This window comes from Miscanthus floridulus, chromosome 5 (assembly GCF_019320115.1).
Source record: "Miscanthus floridulus cultivar M001 chromosome 5, ASM1932011v1, whole genome shotgun sequence".
Classification (NCBI taxonomy): Eukaryota; Viridiplantae; Streptophyta; class Magnoliopsida; order Poales; family Poaceae; genus Miscanthus; species Miscanthus floridulus.
Window position 1 is genome coordinate 52,427,103 of NC_089584.1, and position 12,274 is coordinate 52,439,376.

The 12,274-nt window shown below is 43.7% G+C and overlaps 2 protein-coding genes and 1 long non-coding RNA gene across 4 annotated transcripts; all 3 read right to left on the bottom strand.

The window, feature by feature from the left end:
• Positions 1-173: 173 nt before the first annotated feature.
• LOC136452181 (uncharacterized) lies at positions 174-1,969 on the bottom strand. The gene is made up of 3 exons (XR_010758764.1): positions 1,820-1,969; positions 502-609; positions 174-411 (listed from the first exon to the last, which is right to left on the bottom strand). It is a non-coding gene; the product is annotated as an uncharacterized lncRNA (long non-coding RNA).
• Positions 1,970-2,447: 478 nt separating this feature from the next.
• On the bottom strand, positions 2,448-5,415 carry LOC136452182 (uncharacterized). Of its 2 annotated transcripts, none has more exons than XR_010758765.1 (4): positions 5,182-5,415; positions 4,137-4,253; positions 2,784-3,537; positions 2,448-2,679 (listed from the first exon to the last, which is right to left on the bottom strand). XR_010758765.1 is itself a non-coding variant. In XM_066452821.1 (4 exons), exons 1-4 carry the CDS (start codon positions 5,311-5,313, stop codon positions 2,664-2,666), a joined length of 819 nt encoding a protein of 272 aa, XP_066308918.1. In that variant the 5' UTR covers positions 5,314-5,415; the 3' UTR covers positions 2,448-2,663. The 2 variants fall into 2 exon arrangements, 1 of the variants encoding a protein (XP_066308918.1); XM_066452821.1 differs by having other exon boundaries at positions 2,784-3,337.
• A 268-nt stretch (positions 5,416-5,683) lies between these two features.
• On the bottom strand, positions 5,684-11,679 carry LOC136449972 (respiratory burst oxidase homolog protein B-like). Its single transcript, XM_066450213.1, has 14 exons — positions 11,416-11,679; positions 11,215-11,275; positions 9,758-10,333; positions 9,514-9,673; positions 9,232-9,280; positions 9,030-9,143; positions 8,524-8,955; positions 7,936-8,322; positions 7,763-7,855; positions 7,386-7,501; positions 7,192-7,294; positions 6,933-7,012; positions 6,331-6,842; positions 5,684-6,198 (listed from the first exon to the last, which is right to left on the bottom strand). The coding sequence occupies exons 3-14, from the start codon at positions 10,293-10,295 to the stop codon at positions 6,089-6,091; spliced, it is 2,694 nt and encodes an 897-aa protein (XP_066306310.1). The 5' UTR covers positions 10,296-10,333; positions 11,215-11,275; positions 11,416-11,679; the 3' UTR covers positions 5,684-6,088.
• Between the last annotated feature and the right edge of the window lie 595 nt (positions 11,680-12,274).

Consider the following 12,274-nt stretch of genomic DNA (forward strand, 5'->3'; position numbering starts at 1 on the left):
GGGCTTTTGGCATGTAGTAGTATCAACAATTGACAATAAGTCAATAACAACTAGCAATATTTTTCATAAACATCAGAGCCATTACAAAGCCGAGCTCACTTAAAAAGTAATACCATACTTGCAGTTCATTTGTGAAATGCAGAACTCATCATGGGGAGATACTAACAGCCAAGATGTATATGTATTCCATGGGAAATAGTTCCAATATCCAGTCTCTGCATCCATTTGATGCGAGAATAAATAGTGTTACATCTCATGCCTGTCAAAGAGAAATGCGAGAATAAATACTGTTGCATCTTATGCTTGTCAAAGAAAAATTTAGGCACTGGACTGAACACCATATATAGGAGGAAAAGTAACATTATCCACATGACGGTTTGGCTGCCGACAGTAAACAAGGCACATCAGTCCCTGCAATAGATGTGTTTATGTGATCAGCACTAATAACTCGAGCCATTGTAATCAAAACCCAAGAATTTAAGAAACGTTGATGGTACTAACCTGTTTTATTAACCTTTCTTGTGCTTCGCGTTTTTCCAATTCCAGCTCACTAATTTCTAAAGGTCGCATATTTCCATGTCTTTGGCTTCAGTAGCTCTAGCTTTGCACCTGGTGGTAGCTTATGTTAGGGTTTGTCCATACAAATTTATAGTGACATGAAAAAGCTTACAGCAAGAAGATTCGAGTATTTAGCATCTCAAAAGTATATTGCTACATGAATTGTACAGAGTAATTGCCCAATTCTATGTGAAAAAAAACAGACATATTACACTTTTGTGCATCCTATTAGTGAACTTCAGTTAGTCAAATTTCATCAGCCAGATAGGAGAAATATCAATTAAACTGACAAGTACAAATCTTCGTTGGCATCTCTGTTGGAAAGGTAACATCAGTCTTGTGTAAAACTACCTCTTTAGTAGTGTTTGCTATTTAGAAAGTCAAAGTGGCATAATTAAAATGGCGTACCCAGTGCAGAGAGCTCCCGCTCTGTGCGGGGTCTGTGGAAGGGTGTCAGTGACAAGCCTTACCCTCTCCTATGCAATGCGAGGAGACCGCGACTCGAACCCAGGACCTTCCGGTCACAGGCGGTAAGACACTACCGCTTGCACCAGGCCCGCCCTTCTCAAAGTGGCATAATTAAGTGACAAAAAACTTGCAAGTATAGGATCTCGTATGAGCTTCAATGGAAATTCAGGGATTAACGACATGAATAGAAAGGCACCACAATCATGTGTGTGTGCTGCACTTTTCTCCAATCAACATTTGTATATCCAAATACATCTACTATGAAAATATATGATGTAATTAATCTAATGATGTTTATTTGGTATCACAAAGTATTTTTTTTCGTATATATTTGGTTAAAGTTGAGATTGTTTGACTCTTCGAAATTTGAGATCAAGACTTATTTTGGGACAGAGGGAGTACTTGTTATGTAGAAAGTCAAAGTGGCACAGTTAATGGAAATTCAGGGATTAATGACATGAACAGAAAGGCACCACAATCATGTGTGGTGTGCTGCACTTTTCTCCAATGAAAAAACATTAAGCTCATTATATCGTTTAACGGTTCTATTAGGAGCAAAGCAAAAGTAGCACACTGGTGACTTCGCAGTTGATCAGTGAACATTCGACCGCACATGTATATTCAAATGATAAATATATCTCAGGACGTAAACGAGATACTACATGCATGCTTAAGGTAAATGATCAGACTCTTATTTTTAGATAGCGAGTAGCAGCTTGACGAAGACAATACACATGAGCAGATGAATTTACACAATTGATGGTGAAACGGCAAGTTATAGTTTAGTGGATACCTTCATAGTGAGCATCCAGATTTTTCCAGTCGAGGCTGTCCAGTCGCTGCTGCAGGGACGAAGGGAGCGACTTGATACCTGGGCAGCGTCTAATTACAAGCTTACGGAGAGATGAGTATGCTTGTGGCCCATTGGGCAAGATTGGTGCTAGGCTTTTGCAATCTTTGAAGATAGACGCATTCCAGCGTTTGGAGCTCTCCAGAGCTAGATTCCAGTGATCTCAACTCTGGGCACCTATCAATATCCAGTATTCGGAGTGCATCCAGCTGGCCCGAGAGGAGTTGTAGTTTGTCGCATTTCGAAATATCTATTTTCCTGAGGGACGGGGGAAGGTTGACAACCTCTGACAAGCTGCCACACTCGAATATCTTTAGGGCCTTGTTTAGATCACCTCTAAATTTCAAGTTTTTTCATTCTCTCTCCATCACATCAATTTTTAGCCGTTTGCATGGAGCATTAAATGTAGGTAAAAAAAATAACTAATTGCACAGTTTAGTTGAAAATCACGAGATGAATCTTTTGAGCTTAGTTGGTCCACGATTGGACAATATTTACCAAATAAGACGAAAGCGCTACTATTCATCGGGTTGCAATTTTTTACAATCTAAACATGGCCTGGAGATTGAAGGCATGGAAGGAAGCGATCCATGGCCGATGAAGACAGCTGTGGTACAGAAGCTGTGGATGCCATGACGTCAGTGCTAGGCCCTTGATTCAATGACGGCTTGTCTTGTTGCTTGCCGAATATGGACTCAAGTTTAGGACACCCCCGAACCTTCATTGTCTTGAGAGATGCGGGCACGTTGAAGACTCCAATGAGGTCGTTCATGAGTGAACAGGTCTCTTAAGGTCGATGGTTACTGCTCATGAGTCATGACCATAGCGGGTTAATAACGATGACAAGGACAGAGGCTCCGGCACCAGTCAAGCCGAATCAACCAACCTGTGTGCAAGAAATTCGTACCTGCAGTACCGGGGCCGCAAAACGTCGAGCAGCCACGCCATTCTTCTCGCCCCACCCGGCCCGGGTAAGCGACCACAGAGGGAGCTTCTGCGAAACCTCCCCGCAGCGGCCCCTCTTAGCTCCACGAACGGCCCTCCGCCTCCAGAAGCCGCCCTCCGCCGAAGGTCCGGCCGGCGGTGCCTAGACCCACCGAGGGCCGTGCGGGGGACCTTCAGCCACCGCAGCGTCGAGCTCCCCCCGCGGAATCCCCCTCCCTTCGCCACACGACCGTCCGCCCACCAGCTACGCCGGAGACGACCCCACCGGCCTCTCCGGGAGGGCGTGGCGGAGGAGAACGCTGTCGCCCGTCGAGACACCCGTGGATGTCCTCGACTAATCAGCGCAGAAGGTGAAGGATTCGCGCGCGTAGAAGGCGCCACCACCTCGGCCTGCCCCTCCACGCTCTGCACTTGCGGACTTGCAGCGCCGGACTGCCGGTGCCGTCGACGGTGGCTGAACTGAAGCAACTCCGCTCCGAGCCTCCGACGCCTGGCGAAGACGCGACCGGAGAGCCACTGCTCATGACCATGGCGGGTTAGGATTCCTACTGAAGCACGCGGAGATGATCATGGTAGTCCCATTCAGTCCTAAACTATAAAGACAGACACTAGACACTCCCTTACCATAGAAACTAGGTAAAACATACAACCTCGTAGCAATTTTGCGTTGATTTCGTCACACATGCCGCTTGCGTGGAGCGGTTTTGATATGTCAGCTAGTGGTTTCAAAACAAAGGTTTGAAATATGAAAATTGAACTTCCATGGTAGTTAGAGCTTGAAATCTAGATGTCACCTTAATAGAACTTTGTTCATCTACAAAATTCTAATATATTATTTTGAGAGTCTATTTAAAGTTTTCCTAAGTAAAAGATTTTTACTTTTGACAACGAATATTTGTTATAGTAAGATTAAAAGCTAGTAGTCTCTCTGCCAAGCTCGCTTACAAAGAAATGCAGAACACATCAACTCATGGGAAGGCCTATCAAAAGCTTTAGCAAGGTCTAATTTTAAGAGAAAAGCTTTCTGATTCCAGTTTTTAAGGTTGAAGGAGTGAATTATTTCCTGGGCGATGATGACATTAGAAGAGATATGCCTGTCAGTAATAAAAGCCGCTTGAGCATGATTAATTGTATTAGGAAGGTGAGGCTTTATTCTATTAGCTAGAGACTTAGCTATAATTTTGTAATTGACATTACAAAGGCTTATGGGTCTAAAATCTTGCGGAGTTTGAGGTTGATCTTTTTTAAGAATGAGGGCAATATAGGTTTTATTGATGTCATCGCTGAAATGTCAGGAGGAGTAGAAATCTGTTACCAGTTTACTGACGTCCTGTTTGATCCACGGCCACGCCAATTTGTAGAAGGCTGCAGTGAGGCCATCGGGTCCTGGGTTGGCATTGTTCCTCATCTGTTTGACAATTTCATATAATTCCTGCATATTTGGAATGGAGTTAGTGTAAGTGCCATCAGCTGGGCAAACCATAGAACCTGTGGAGAAGGCAGCAGTGACATCACGGGCAGGCTGTGATGGTTGTAGGTAGCATTGGGTGCATGGATAGGTAAAGGAACAGGGGAGGGAGGGGGCTGCTGGGTACTGGTCGGTTGATTGGTAGGCTGATTCTGGTAAGTGAAGATGGATTGGAAGTAGTGATTGAGGGTATTAGCTAGCTGGTCAGGAGTGGTGGATAAAGAGCCGTCAGGATTGTGGAGGTAGGTTATACGGTTACGTCTATTTCTTTTAATTATGGAGTGGTGGAAGAAAGTAGTATTGCGGTCTCCATTGACAGCCCAATCCTTTTTAGCTCTCTGAAGGTGGTAAATCTCATCTTTGGCAAGGAGGTCGTGGTGCTGCTGCCTGCTGGGTAAGGTGGCTTTGCAGAGAGTGGTTTTGCTGGTTGGGCGGGTTAGATTGAAGCTGGAGAAGCTGGGTCTCAATTAGCCTCTGATCTTTGGAAATGGAGAAAAAGAAAACAAGGCTGGATGTTAGTTAGAGCGGCTATATTCAGTCCTTTTCTTTTCATCTGTTTTAGTAGGGTACTGCAGTTTCCTTTTCTTCTTCGTTTTAGAAGGGTAGTGTTGCAGTCAACAGTTCTCAGATCCATGCAAGTATTGCACTTGCTTTCAACTTAATGAAACGGCAGAACACCTGGCCATTCCGCTAAAAGAATTTGTTGTACCCAGTGTGCCAATACAAACTGGAGATATCAAGCCTGCCACTAGTGGCAATGGAACAACTAGGGACTCCAAGTTCTAGCAAATGAGGTATAAACAAAATTCGCAAAAAAATAAAAATAAAGAAGAGAGGTATAAACAAGAATCAAGAATTATACTACTTCACCACGTAGGAGCGAGATTATTACCTGCTTTGGCACCACCTCCGTCATGAACATTGACATGATTGCGACGCATGAGAGCAGTCTGTTTACACTCGCCATTGTCCTGGATGTATAATCCAGCCACCCTGCTGGCATCTCCCGGGCTGTAACAGACATTTCGTCGAACACCAAACGAGCAAGGGGACTGGAACCACCACCTCCACTGCCGTGCGCGCGAACCACCTTTCCTCGAGAGACAGGTGATGGGGGTAATGGCTGTCTGGTTTCTGGTGTGGGCGGCGGGTCTACTCTCTCCGTTGGGGAAGCGGCGCAGAGGGGCCAGCGGGACTCGGCCCGAGGCGGTTGAGCTAACCAATGGCCCTTTGAGCTGAGAAGATGCCCTTTGAGACTGGTGGTTCATTCGGGCGATTCATGGGAAAAGGCATCATGACGCTTGGCAGCGAGTTTGAAATGGCAGTATGGATCAAGCAGTTCAGGCATACGCTTACTGCTCATTTTTTATCGCAAGCTTTGAAATGCCGAGACATCAAACAATATGCAGCACCAGCACCAGCACCGCAACTTCCATTTTAAGCAGCCTAAGAAATGCACAAGTAGCTAACTACTCAGCATCAGGAGTTCACGATCACAAGTGAAACTGACTCATTTGTGCCGTAAATACTTTCCTCGGATCTTCGCTACAGGGGTGGTCCCCAACAGGAGCAGATAACACAAAAGACCTGTCTAAACCAGCTTTAAAACGAAATGTCATGTTTCCATGTGTTAAAACTTTTAAGGTTGCATGCTTACAAAGACACTTCATCTACTTTGACATCTACAACAAAATAACTCCCACCGTCTTATTCTTCTACTTTTATATATATTACAACCCTTGTAATTCACATTCTGAAATCATTAGAGGACCACGTCCAGAGCTTCTCCAGTTACGCCATCAGAAGTTCTCCTTGTGGAACTCAAACTTTGTATTTGTCTTGTGGGTGAAGTCTGCTGAAAACTGCCGTAGCTGTGGCACAAGGACGGGCTCACCGCAGTAGAAAACTCCTGAACAGTAATCAGATGTTAGTAGATGATGAAGTCAGTTGATGTTTCTAGTACTTCGACGTGATGAGAAAATGGCATAGAATGTTTCTAGTGCTTCGACATGATAGGGAGATGACAAAGGATGTGACATACCGACGCGTTGGTTCTCGTGGTTCACTGCAACATGTTTGAAGACGCTTCGCCAATTGGGACGCGCAAAGTGCGTCTTGACACTAGTTCCAGACAAGATGTCGACTCCCTTCTTCGCATGTTGGAGCTCTTGGAGCATGACAATGAGGGCAGACCGTGCATCCCCTTCCTCGTACACACTCGAGCAGTGGTTGTGGAGTTCAATGACTCCATCCTTGTCCTTCTCAGCCACCTCATTCATGACCCCTCGGAACCATTCAAAAGATCCCTCTTCTCTGGTCACCCAGTAGAAGTAGGCTCTCTTTGTCATGAATGGCCTCTTCTTGGCCTTGCCACTGCCCTCAGGCTCGGTGCCTGCAACAGATCCTCCATGCTGAATGTGGTTAAGTACATCCTTCACAATGCTAATCAATGGAGTGGCTCCAATGCCCAGTCCAATGAGCAGGAGAACATCATATTCCCGATAGTCTTGCGCCGGAGCACCATATGGTCCATCAATTAAGAGTCTTGGGAACCTGGAGCATGTCAAAATTCAGGATCAGATGAATCTAAGAAATGTATATTTTTACAGCACTGCATTTCAAAATAAATCAAACAAATTCTACCTGGCGTTGCTCTCAGTGATCCCCTTGGAAAGGTCAGCTCTAAGGAGTCCACTTTCTCCATCAGTTGGAGGGCGGCATGCCTGGTTCATATTTACATCATTGTCAGTTCCAACAACAAAAGCAATGGCATCAGGTATCACAATTCACAAATCACAAATTTCACAAGCTGCAGTTCACCATCCTCTAAGAGTTGTTGAGTCTTGTTCTAGAAGGATCTTATTGGGCCAATAAAAAACTCAAAATCCAGAAGCCAAATTACCTCAGAGAAGACAGTCCTAAGACGTGAAGTCCAATCACCCCTTGTGCGAATGTGGACACTAAGATAATCATCTCCTGGTGCTGATGTAATGGAAAATGGGTGCCTGCAAGAGAAGAAAATTACGCACTTCAGTCATCTGCTGATCATATGATCAAGGTACATCACTTTACTTGAGGAAGGGTGTAACTGCCTACCATTCATATGGAGAGACAGCACGGCAGTTTATGAAGATATACTGCCCACTCCGATACCTGAATCCAGGTGGCTTGGACATATAGAGAGCCAAAACATTCCCTGGATATACTGCAACCTATTGAGAGGGCACAAAATTAGAAGTCAAAAAGGAAAACAAAATTTTCAAAATGACTTCTCATAAATAAAATGAAAATACTACAGAGTAAGTAGGTATCTTTGTAGAATGAAAGAAAATAGACACCAAAATTCGAATTGAACAGAGAATTTGGGTGGCAGGGTGCGTAGCACACCTACTACTAACTGAACTTTGCTTTGTTCTCATCATATGCAAGTTGAAAAATACATGGCAAAACCAAAGGAACGGAATTGCAGGTACCTTCTGAATCCTAACAGCATCATGGCTCCTAAATAGCCGAAGAATGCGCTCACTTACATACAAGAGCACAGGGACAGCAAGGTACATCCAGGTCTGCAATGGTAGAAATGCTCTGTAAGTAATGACTTTCAGAAATTAGACGCTCTCTAGCAAATGAGAGTACAGATGTTTACCGTTTTCTTGTACCATTTCCTGCTTAGATATAAGCAGATCCCATGGACAACGAGCAGTGCATACACAATAACAAATAAGTGGTGCGTAAACCAAAAGGCATTGAAGCCAGTCATTTTCTTGAGGGGATTAGAATCCTTGAGCCTATTACGCCGAAACCATGGCTGGGCCAATACGAAAGCTATAGTCATAAGTACAACCATGACCACACCTGTCCACCCTTCAGTCCCCTTTACAAACCACCAGTAATTTGGTGGCCTTTTGTCTCCAAAGAAAGACTTCATTGGTTCATAGGCAGCATCACTTGCATGGAGCAGCCGAGGAAAATCACATGTCAGGTGAGCACCTGCATGCAAAGCAACACCAACTGCAACACCTGCTGCTATTACCTGCACAATAATTCCATACATATTACATAATGTATTTTCCACATTAGTAAGTGTAACTATCAGATGGGAACGTTAACAATTCATTCTCATTGGTCCTCTAGGATAAAAAAAAGAGAACTATGTTTCAATTGGAATGGATACTCCCACAGAATGGAAAGGCTCATCCTGTGTTCAATACTAACTGAGTACATATAGTCTTACCTTATGGAAGTTTATGTTGTCATTGAAGGGCACAACAGCTCCGATCTTTGTCTTTGATCGAATCCAAGTGATTGTATTTCGGCAAACAGGAAAAAGAACCAGGGCCATATTGAATTTGAGGGTCTCTGCAGCACCTTTTGCAGTGCACACACAATAACCCATGATGTGAAATACAGCTCGATTACGGTATTGGATGAACTTCCAAATGAAAAGGCCAATGCAGATTGAGAGCCAGAGAGTCATAACCCAAATGCGCTTCCAGTTCTCCTCAAGGAAGTACGTGAACTCTTGCCAGTAGTGGTAAAATGGACCTGTGTTCTTGTTTGATGCAAGCTTCATGCTAAGAGCTTTGCTAAGTTTTGAGCTTTGTGTTGTTGATCTTGCAGCAGCTTGAGATGGTGATTGCAGCAAAAGTGCCTCCAGATCCTCAAGCTGTTAATTTTTTAGCATGGGTTAGTTCATGGACTGTGCCACAATTGTTATTTTTGTGAGTATACTGGGCAGACCTCAATGTATCCCAGATTATTGCGGTCAAGTTCTTCCATAATGAGTGCTGTGTACTCATCAGCCCGTTCCTTGAGCTTGGAAAGTTTGTTTGCTGAAGCACTGAGGGTAATAATCTGCAAGAGCATATTATCACTTGCTTAGCACCTTACAACACACAGCATGAACATATTAGATTTTAAATTCTTGATTCTTCTGACAGACCTCCTTAACCTCCTCTGCTGTGATCCTTCCATCAGCATTCTTGTCAACCCTGAACAGAAAAAACTAACACATGGTAAGTGCCAAATAAAATTGTTGAATACACAACAGCTGGTGTAAACTTATTACAATAGTTTTGCTTCATAGTTTTTTTAAGATAGCATGTTAGTAAGGCCAAGTATTTTTTTTATGTGGAGGTGCATTTCGATAACGCATCACATACAGTTATGCATAAAAGAAAGAAACCATAACAGGACTAATAAGATATTCATCAAAATTACTAACATGTCAAAGAATGTCTGTAGACGGTTGTCAAAACCCTGATCACTGAGTTGTTCCCAGAAATCTTTCAGCTCATCCTTAGTCAGCAGCTGCTTCGTTATCCCTCTCTTCCTTGCTAATGAATCGAAGACTTGCACTGCAAACTCATCAGATCCATCCATCCCTGCACAATCGAAAGCAATGCTTGTATTAGCATTGTTCAAATAGCTGTATGGAGATACATATTCAATAGAACCACTGAAATTACCAATGCATTTCCCAAATCTTGAACGTAGCAGCACGCCATCAACCTGTAGCTGGTTGAACCGTTTCTCCACTGCAGCCCAGCCATCATGACCAACTTTTGCAGTCACAAACTGCAAACCCTTGAGCGCTACAGCAGCCCCACTCTTGCTTCTGTCCAATCTCTTCCTCATGTTCTTTCCCAACTGTGTCTGCGGTGCCTTATTGCTTGAGCTCTTCATCTTTAGCCCATTTTTCACCTGCCTAATCTTCGATGATAGCTTGCCGCTCCTTGATGAGGAAGGTGACACAAGTGACAGGCCATCAAACCCACCACCATGCCCCGAGCCACCATCATCGACTGCCCTGACATCTTCGATTGCCACTGAATCACGCTGTACAATGGTGATTTCCACAACCTCATCATCATCTTTGAACCTGGTGGTCTTCACGCCCTTCCGGCTTGATTCTCCCAGATTGCCGCTGTGTGGGATTAATGTTGCAGTGTCATCATGTGACCTCCTAGAACTGCCCGTGTCCATGGCCGCTTCAGTGTCTGCCATATTCTTCTGTACCACTGAGGCCAAGTTCTCCTCAGTCCCTGGTCAAAGGATAAAATTAATAACCAGGACGAGAATAGGAGAAAACCTTCAACAAGTACCGAAGTAAGTAAAAACTTGCCAACTAAAATACATTTCTTATCTATCCATAATCAGTCAAGTAAAGCAAAACGAGAGGAGGTACACATCCTGATAGAGTAATATTTCAAGGAAGTGTTCATTTCTAAAAAGAAAGAAAAAAAAGAACAAATTTCAACAAGATTAAAACTACCTGTAGTTTAGGTACAGATATTTTGTAAGAAACATTGGCCACAAGACAGGGAAGTCAAAGAGGAGTAAAGGTGACGTAAAATTCAATCAGATCCAGAACTTGCACCACAGAATACAAATATGCGTAACATGATGCTACTTTAAGTAAGAAGAAGATGATAGGGATAGCCCCAACGGATTTACAACTTCGATGGCATCTGAAAAGGGAGGAGATTTTTTCAGAAAAGAAAAGAAAAGAAAAGCGAGGAAGTAAAAGCACCCCAGCATAAGTAAACCAAAAATCAGGGAAAGCCTCCCATACAGGAAGAAACCACCCACAGGTTTGAAATAGCTTGGCACCACCCACACAGAAATTCCTCCTCGTGCTCAGATCTAGTGGGCGCTGTTCTCAAATATTAAAATAGAATAGAACGCCCGCAACAACCTTTCTCAACCGAACAATCATTTCTCGGTACTATTAACAGCAAACTTTAAAATGGAAAAAAAATGGAGAAACGTTTCGGAGTGAGTCGCGGTTAAGAGGAGCGAGGGAAGAACTGAACCAAGTGGAGAGAGAAGAAGAAAATCAAGAACAAAAGAAGAAGAAGAAGAAGAAGAAAAAAGTTTAGAAATTTGGGAGGCTGGGATCATGGAGAAGCCGGAGAACTCTTACCTTAAATCCTCCTAGAAGTTTGAGCCGGCGAATGGAACTCCGAGCATTTCCTGAATCCCCTCTGAAGAACAAAGAAGAACCAAGGAATCCAGTCTTCAGCGAGCAGTCGGATTGCAGGTTAAAAAAAAGAAGAAACAGAGGAAGTAACTTCGCGCTAGAGGATTTCAGATTTCAGGGATGGAAACGGAAGGGAAGTGGTACCACAGAGCAGGAGTACACGCGGCGCTGAGCCTCAGCAAATGCAGGTGGATTCGCAGGCCAGCCGCCAGCAGCCAGCAGCACATGCAGCAAGTGCAGGTGGGCAGGTACTAGAAAGCAGTACCACCCCGTTCCTCCTCAAAGCGATGAATGAACAACGATTAGGAGGAAGGAGCTACAGCCTACAGCCTACAGCGGTGGTGTGGCGTGTGCGGACTCGCTAGGAGGGAAGCGGGGCGGAGTGGAGTGGCGCTGGTGTTCGTGTCAGTTTGTGGCGAGTTGCATTTTATTGTACGTTTTCTCCCTAACAAACGCTGGATGGATGGACAGCTTGACTGCTACTACCTACAAAAACGCATGTGCTTTTGGCGGTGGTGGGGCTGGTGCAATGCAGCTGCTGTTGGACCTTGGGATTCGACGGGGTTGTCTGCTATCCAATTGAAGCCTGTGAATCTGTGAGTGAATGCGCTGACCCTTTCAAAGCCTGTGAAAAATATATACTCATTCCTTACTCAATAAAGTCGTCAGCGACACGCTCTCCAAGACATTTGATTATTTATTTTTATAAAGATATTTATTAAAAAATGATATATGTAAATTTTTGTGAAAGTATTTTTTAAAGATAAATCTATATATATGGTTTTTATATTTTCAAACTCAACAACTTAAAAGTTATTCATGATTTAGGCCATGTTCGTTTCTCTTCTAATTCGTCTTTTTCAGCTTGTTTTTTTAGCCGGAACAATGTTTTTTTCTTACAACAAATCAGCCGCAACAGTGTTTTGATTTGTTTTTTCAGCGAAACGAACGAGGCCTTATATTCCCAATGTTTGACCCAAACCTTTTTCAAAACGACTTTATT

Bases quoted from the DNA above. Each gene is read 5' to 3' on its own strand.
- LOC136452182 (XM_066452821.1), bottom strand. From the start codon at position 5,313: ATGTCTGTTACAGCCCGGGAGATGCCAGCAGGGTGGCTGGATTATACA. The intron at 4,254-5,181 runs GTAATAATCTCG...CCAAATATGCAG, and splicing joins CGGAGGTGGTGCCAAAGCAG to GAATTATATGAAATTGTCAA. The intron at 3,338-4,136 runs GTAACAGATTTC...GGTCATGAGCAG, and splicing joins AACAGGACGTCAGTAAACTG to TGGCTCTCCGGTCGCGTCTT.
- LOC136449972 (XM_066450213.1), bottom strand. From the start codon at position 10,295: ATGGCAGACACTGAAGCGGCCATGGACACGGGCAGTTCTAGGAGGTCA. The intron at 8,956-9,029 runs GTCTGCCCAGTA...AAAAATTAACAG, and splicing joins ATAATCTGGGATACATTGAG to CTTGAGGATCTGGAGGCACT. The intron at 7,856-7,935 runs GTAAACATCTGT...CTACCATTGCAG, and splicing joins GGAAATGGTACAAGAAAACG to ACCTGGATGTACCTTGCTGT.